This window comes from Gymnoscopelus braueri (genome assembly GCF_963280865.1).
Source record: "Gymnoscopelus braueri genome assembly, chromosome: 16".
Lineage (NCBI taxonomy): Eukaryota > Metazoa > Chordata > Actinopteri > Myctophiformes > Myctophidae > Gymnoscopelus > Gymnoscopelus braueri.
The window spans coordinates 23,108,567-23,116,066 of NC_137616.1; the positions used below are offsets into that span (position 1 = coordinate 23,108,567).

The window sequence follows — 7,500 nt, forward strand, 5'->3', positions numbered from 1 at the left end:
GTGCTCACTGAGTCTGTACCTAGTTAAGATTTTTCTTTGTTTTGGGTCAGTCACGGTGCTCAGGTATTCTGCCACTGCGTATTTTCTGTTTAGGGCCAGATAGCATTCTAGTTTACTCTGCTTTTGTGTTGCTTCTTTCCAGTGTGTCAGGTAGTTTTCCTTTTGCTGTTTTATCATTTGGTTTAGTCCAATGGGTTTTCTATCTCGTGGCTCTGTTTGTGTTTGTGCCCGGAGTTCCAGGGCCAGCTGGCTGAGGGGGCATCTCTCTAGGGTTTCGCTGTGTGTGAGTGCCTTGTTATGGAGTGCATCTAGGTCGCTTTCTTTTAGGTGGTTGTAGAACTTAAGTGCTCTCTTTTTTATTTTGATAATTAGTGGGTATCGTCCTAATTCTGCCCTGCATGCATTATTTGGTGTTTTTCGCTGGGTACGGAGAATGGATTTGCAGAATTCTGTGTGTAGGGTCTCGGTTTGGTGTTTATCCCATTTTTCAAGGTCATGGTTTGCTAATGGTCCCCAGATCTCACAACCATAGAGGGAAATTGGTTCTATCACAGAGTCCAGTATTTTAAGCCAGGTTTTAATTGGGATGTCTATTTTGATGTTTCTTTTGATAGCATAGAATGCCCTTCTTGCCTTGTCTCTCAGGTCCTTTACAGCTTGGTTGTAGTTCCCTGTGCTGCTGATGTTTAGGCCAAGGTAGGTATAGTTTTTTGTTTGTTCTAGTGGGATTGTATTTAGGAAAAATTGATGGTTTTGGCGGCTGGATCTTTTTTGAAATATCATGATTTTAGTCTTAGTTAGGTTCACTGTCAGGGCCCATGTCTGGGAGAATTTGTGTAGGAGATCAAGTTGCTGCTGTAGTCCTTCCTTGGTTGGAGACAGCAGCAGCAGGTCATCTGCAAAAAGTAAGCATTTGATTTCTGTGTTTGCCAAGGGGATGCCTGGAGCTGTGGACTGTTCTAACGTTTTTGCTAATTCGTTGATATATATGTTGAAGAGTGTTGGACTCAGGCTGCATCCCTGTCTAACTCCTCGGCTTTGGGGGAAAAAGTCTGTGTGCTTTTCGCCTATTTTAACTGCACATTTGTTGTTAGTGTACATTGATTTTATGATGTCATAGGTTTTCCCCCCAATGCCACTCTCCAACAGTTTGTACATCAGACCCTCATGCCAAATTGAATCGAATGCTTTTTTGAAGTCGACAAAGCAGGAGAATAATTTGCTTTTGTTTTTATTTAATTGGTTGTCAAATAGGGTGTTTAGAGTGTAAATGTGGTCTGTTGTGCGATATTTTGGTAGAAAGACAATTTGTGATTTGCTCAGGACATTGCTTTCTGTGAGGAAGTTTAGAATTCTGTGGTTGAGGATCATGCAGAGGATCTTTCCGAGGTTGCTGTTTACACAGATCCCGCTGTAGTTATTTGGGTCATATTTGTCTCCACTTTTGTGGAGTGGCGTTATCAGCCCTTGATTCCATGTGCTGGGGAAGATTCCAGAGCTGAGCACGATATTTAGGAGTTTTAGTATGGCTATTTGGAATTTGAGGTCGGTGAATTTTATCATTTCATTTAGAATACCGTCTGCCCCGCAGGCCTTCTTGGTTTTAAGTGTTTTTATTTTGTCTTGTAGTTCTTTTAGGTTGATTTGGGAATCTAGTGGATTCTGGTAGTCTTTTACGGCTGACTCTAGGTTTTGTAGTTTATCTTTTATTTGTTTTTGCTCTTTGTTCTTCTCGATTGGGCCAAAGAGGCTAGAAAAATGGTTCACCCATATATCTCCATTTTGGATGGGTAGTTCGTCCTGTTTTAGCTTATTAAGTCTGTTCCAGTTTTCCCAGAAGCTGTTTGTCTGTATGGAATCCTCGATATCTTGCAGTTGGTTTCTAACATGTTGATCTCTTTTTTCTCTTACTGTTTTCTTGTATTGTTTCAGTGTTTCCCCATATTGGAGACGTGTGTTGTGGTTGTCTGGGTCTCTGTGTTTTTGGTTTGATAGTTTCCTTAATTTTTCCCTGAGATTATTGCAGTCATTATCGTACCATTTGTCATTCTCAACATTTTTTCTGGCTTTCCTGTTTGATACTTTTAGGTTTGCTAGTGAGGCTGTTAGTTCAAATATATGATTGAGGCCTTCTACTGCCCTGTTTACACTTTCACTGTTTTCTTCAAAGGTTTTTTCTAGGAACTGATCCAGTTGTGATTGGACTTGTTTTTGCCTAATAGCATTTTGGAAAGCTTCTGCGCTGTGTTCATTCCATTTGTAACGTTTTCTTATAGTATGTAGTTTGTTTGGCGTTTGTTCTTTGTGTCTGTGTGTTGATCTGTTTAGATAGGCTGTGGTTCTGTTGTGGTCTGACAGGGGTGTTTGCGGGCTGACTGTGAAAGCTCTGAGCGATGCCAGGTTTATGTCCGTGATAAAGTAATCTACCGTGCTGAGGGATGAGCTGTATGTATATCTACCGAAGGAGTCCCCTCGGAGTCTACCGTTAACGATGTACAGACCCAGTGAGCGACAGAGCTGTAGCAGTTGTGACCCATGTTTGTTTGTTGTTTTGTCGTGATTGTATCTCGGGGGACATGTTGGGGAGCTGATGTTTCCCCCTCCTGGTAAGTGTTTGTTTCCCTGTGTGTTGAGGGTGTCAGGCCCTTGTCCTGTTCTGGCATTTAGGTCTCCACAAATTACAATGTGACCGTGTGCCTGGAAATGGCTGATATCCTCTTCTAGTGTGGGGAAAGAGTCCTCTGTAAAGTAAGGGGATTCAATTGGGGGGATGTAGGTGGCACACAGGTAGACATTTTTTTCGGTTGTGGTAAGTTCCTTGTTTAATTCCAGCCAGATGGAAGAAGTTCCAGTTTTTACTAGCTTAATGGCGTGGATTAGTTCTGATTTGTACCATATTAGCATACCTCCAGAGTCCCTTCCCTGGGTGACTCCTGCCAGTTTTGTAGATGGTACCACGAGTTCTCTGTAGCCAGTAGGACAGCCAGTGGGGCCGTCCCCTCTGTGCCATGTCTCTTGTAGAACAATGATGTCTATGTTTGCAATCTCTTTGGCAAAGTCTGGGGGTCTGCTCTTGATGCCAAGGGCAGTCGACCTCAAACCTTGTATATTCCAGGATGATATAGTGAGTGATTTGTACTCCATTGTTCACATTGTTGTTACATTCCAGGGGTTCTGCCCTGGGCCCATGCTGTGTAGAATTCCCTGAACATCTGCTCGATGCTGTGTGTGCTGGGGATGGCTCTGGTCACCGCCTGTGCGTATGTGTATGGTTGGAGAGGGAGGGGGAGAGTGGGCGGTGGTGTGGCTGATGCAAGAGTGTATGGGATGGACATCAGTGGTGTGGGTGAGCTGTGTGTGGGATGAGGTCTGGGTGGAGCAGTGAGGATATGCATCAGGGGTGTGGGTGGGCCACCCTGTTGTGTGGCATGGGGTCTGGATGGGGCGGAGGGGTGTCTAGGAGAGGGTCTGCTAGGTTGATAGGGGTGGTGATGTCTAGTAGAGTGTCCTCTGTGTGCAGTGCGGTGTCCTCTGGGTGTAGGATGTTGTCCACGGTGGTTGCGTGTGTAGGGTGTTGTGTCTGTAGGATAGTCGCAGTCGAGTGCGATGTCCTTCAGGCTTTTTGCAAAGGTTGGGATATCAGCCTTGCGGATGTGTACCTGGTCGTGTAGGCTTCCCTTGTGCAGGGTTGGGTGTTCTGCAAAGTGGACCTTACTCTTCCTTGCACAGATTCTGGAAGTCTGTGCGTTGATTGCGTTGATGTAGTCGTATTCGACGTCGCCTCTGTGTAGCAGTGCCGAGATGACTACTTCTGCGTTGGGGAATGTTGAGGTGGCTTTTTCTATCATTCCCTTGGTAGATGTAACCATCTCGTGGTCTTCCTGTACCCATATGTCGTTTGTGCCGGTGTGGATTATTATGTGGCTGGGAGAGCCCAGCCGGTCCCTTGTCAATAACTCCATTGCACGTGCTGTGTTTCGACATCTGATGTGTTCAACTCTGTGCTTTGGGAAGAGCTTTCTTGCATCGATGTATTTCCCATTTGAGTAAGTCAGGAGTACAATTTCTGGGTTTTGTAGCTGGCGGTTTTCTGGAGGTGTAGCAGTGGGGGTGGGTTGGGGTGGGTCCTCTTCTTGAACGATCTCTTGGGAGAGTACTTGGCTTTGAGGTACCGCTGATTGGTCAAGGTTAGCTGCTATTTCTAACCCTTCCTGCTGATTGCTGGTTGGTCTTGCTTCCCTTTCAAGCTTTTCTATCTCTCTCCTCAGTTGCCCTGTTTCCTTTTCTGTCGTTTTCCTTAGCTGTTCTGTGTCTTTTCTCATACTTTCCCTAGTCTCTGCTATTTCCTTTTCCTGTCTTTCTCTTAGCTTTGCTAGCTCTTCCTTTAGCTGTCTTATCTCCTTTCCCATATGTTCCCGTAGCTGTACCAACTCCTGTCTGAGCTTAGGCTCACTCTCTTCCTGTTCCTTTGTGGCACTGGCCCTGGGAACTGTCTGTTCTTGCCTATATCCCAACAGCTGTTGCTCCATCTGTACTTGCCTATATTCTAATCTAAAGAATTGGTCAGCCAACTTGGTAAGCTGGTTTGGCTCTATGGTGTGAGCTTTTGTGGCACTGATTGGTGGGGGTGGGGGTGGACTCTATACTGTGGCTGGATGTGTTGTCTTGTCTATGTCTTTACTGGTTGGAGTGCACTTTTCTTGTGCCATCTCCCTGATTTTGGTGAAGTCATTCTTTATGGGTGTTCTATTTCCCTGGATTGTTACTCTTCCAGTGTTATAAAAGTTTACAGTGGTGGTTCCTTCCTCTGAGTGCATTTTAAGGCTACATCCATCAGTCAGCGGTACCTTTTTTATCTCTGTGTAGTGCTCTTGTGTGGCTTCAATCCATGCCTGAGGTCTATGTGTGAAAAAGATTAGGTTTGTTTCAGCCTTCTTTGAGTCATAGTCTGCATAAAGTGTCTCTATGTTATTTGTCAGGAGTTCAGTCTTGTAATTCTCCTTAGCCTTAACCTTAGCTGATGTTGGATATTCAATTGGTATTGGTGTTGTGGGTGTGTGTGCTGTAGCTAGTGGCTCGGTTGCCATGGCTTCCATTGTTCAGGCTCACACCTGGCTCACCTAGCTTCCCGCCCCTGTCTAACACCCCTCCCCCGGTACTTTCCTTTGTTATGCTACTACTGCTGCCTGCTGATACTACTACTGCTAATACTACTATTATATGTGTCTAAATGTTTAAACTGTTCCCATGCAGTTTACTATGATTCTACAGTATTCTATTTTACTACAGTCTTACAACAATCTTACTACACTTCAATGTCTCTAGACTAGAGTTCTGCAATGTATCTCCAAACTTCAGGCTTACTTACTCAAGTTTGTTGTGTGTCTTTTCTGGTAAAGGAGCAAGTTTTAACTCCAAATGTTTTGTTGAGTGGTAAAAAGCTGTTTTATTCCTTGTTGTCCTTGTTGTCCTTGGTAGATCCTTTTTGGTCTTTGTGAAAAGTGTTAAAAGTGTTTCACAAAAGTCTTTAAAAAGTGTTCCAGGAATCCAAGGGCTCAGGAGCTCAAAAAACACAACCTCTCACCTCCACAGTCAGTCAGTCTACCACATGACCAGGAACTACAGGTGGCAGATTTTCAGCCAGATACAATATGTTCTTTCTTCGTTGCTCAGCGCATGGTGGCACTTTATTTTTCAATGATTCATCAGGTAGCCGTATCAAACCAACCATGGGGCTGATAATATATAGTTATCAGCCTTATATGGCTGATAACTATCTGCACTTTTATCACTCGCTTCAACCAGAGCAAATAAAGGGTGGATATTTAATAAATATAGATTAACAACTGGGGTATTCCGCTCTGCTCAAGGTTTTCCAACATCAGGTATAGGGCTTCATCAGACCTCACCAACGGCTTAGGCTGATACTGTATGCAGTTGGATATCCCAAGAAACGATGAATACTGCGTTATATTTGTTTCCCATAGCCTTATTTATTCAAAAAGATGAGAACATTATTAATTAATCAACACTTCAATTTCACTTCAATGATGTTGAATGTTATTATAGAAGGCAGGTTAGCCAGCTTGTTGAATGGTGTAAAAGGAACAGTACACACGTTGTATGTTCTCTTTTTTTCATGGTTTTGGAATGCAACACATGAAGAAATGTCTGATATGGATTGTGTTAAGAAAGCCAGCAAAATCATTGGTTTAGAGCAGTGGTTCCCAACCTTATCTGGATCAGGGCAAACTTGAAAATCTAAAAAGTATTCGTGGTCCACCCATCTGACCACTTAACACGGCAGCCGAAATGCATGTGTTTTCAGAGCATGTTTATTTTAATGATCAATCAATCGATTCCTATTTCAGTATGACTAGGAAAACTAATTTTTCAAGGTTTTAAAGAAAAGATACCATGACATGTGTTTGCCAATTATTTTGGGCCCACTTGAAATATCCTCACGGCCCACAGGTGGGCCCAGGCCCACAGGTTGTGAATCGCTGGTTTAGAGTTCCCTTCTATTGACTCATTGTACTGTGAGAGAATCATCAGGAACATTACAGTACATTACTGTTTTACCCAGTAGCAGGCCTTACTGCTCCATCCAGCCTTGCACCAGTAGGTCTAGTGGTAACTTATTTCCTTCAGCGGTGAGCACTGAATGCCACTTTTGTTGTATTACATCTTGTCTGTTCAGTATAATAAATAACAAAAATAATGATAATATAAAGCAATCAACAACCAGACAACCTTTTGTCACTCCCCTCCCTCAGGGCGAAAAGTTGGGTATGTGATAAAATATCATACAATCCATCAAAATATAATATCACCAAGACACTATACTACATGACAAACTATGAAATGGTACAATATAATTTGTTTTCTTCATTGCCATCATGTATCATGGATCGCAATGTTGTAGCCTTCATCTCTGCCCTTCTGTCTGTCCGTCCATCCATCCATCCCTCTGTCTGTCTGTCTGTCTCCATCTTTCTCTCTCAGGAATTCAAGAATACATTTGAAGGCAGGAGGAACGCACACACACACACACACATGTGGAGGAACGCTGATTGCTCCCCAGTGGGTCTTGACTGCTGCACACTGCCTGGAGAAGTACCTCTAACAAACCCCACATACACTCACTCCCTTATGGAAATACCTCCTGAGATACAGACTAGGGCTGCAACTATTGATTATTTTCTTAGCAATGATTCCATCGATTACTTTTTCGATTAATCAAATCATCAAGAAATAATTTTTTTAAATATATTATTTTCATGTTTTATTTATTAACAATAAAACCAATCAAATCAACTATATATTGATTAGTCTGATTAAACGTAAGGTAAACAATATTTTTTTTGTTAAAATAAGTGTTAAATAAGGGGCACGGTGGCGCAGTCGGTAGTGCTGTCGCCTCACAGCTAGAAGGTCCTGGGTTCGATTCCCGCAGGGGACGCTGTGGGCGCTGGGGGCGTGTTCTCTCCTCCGCGTCAT

The 7,500-nt window shown here is 43.3% G+C and overlaps 1 protein-coding gene across 4 annotated transcripts in view; it reads left to right on the forward strand.

Annotated features, from left to right (window-relative positions):
- The window catches only part of LOC308103865 (plasminogen-like), a 43,320-nt gene that overhangs the window by 32,031 nt on the left and 3,789 nt on the right, over positions 1–7,500 (forward strand). For 3 of the 4 annotated variants that reach the window (XR_013934776.1, XM_080454066.1, XM_080454067.1), the window contains one exon: positions 7,006–7,116. Coding sequence is in view for 3 of the 4 variants with exons in the window: in XM_080454066.1 (XP_080310192.1) it covers positions 7,006–7,116 (111 nt within the window). In the remaining variant the exon portion in view is untranslated. The remainder of the gene's footprint in view (positions 1–7,005; positions 7,117–7,500) is intronic. The other variant, XM_080454068.1, reaches the window with a different exon arrangement.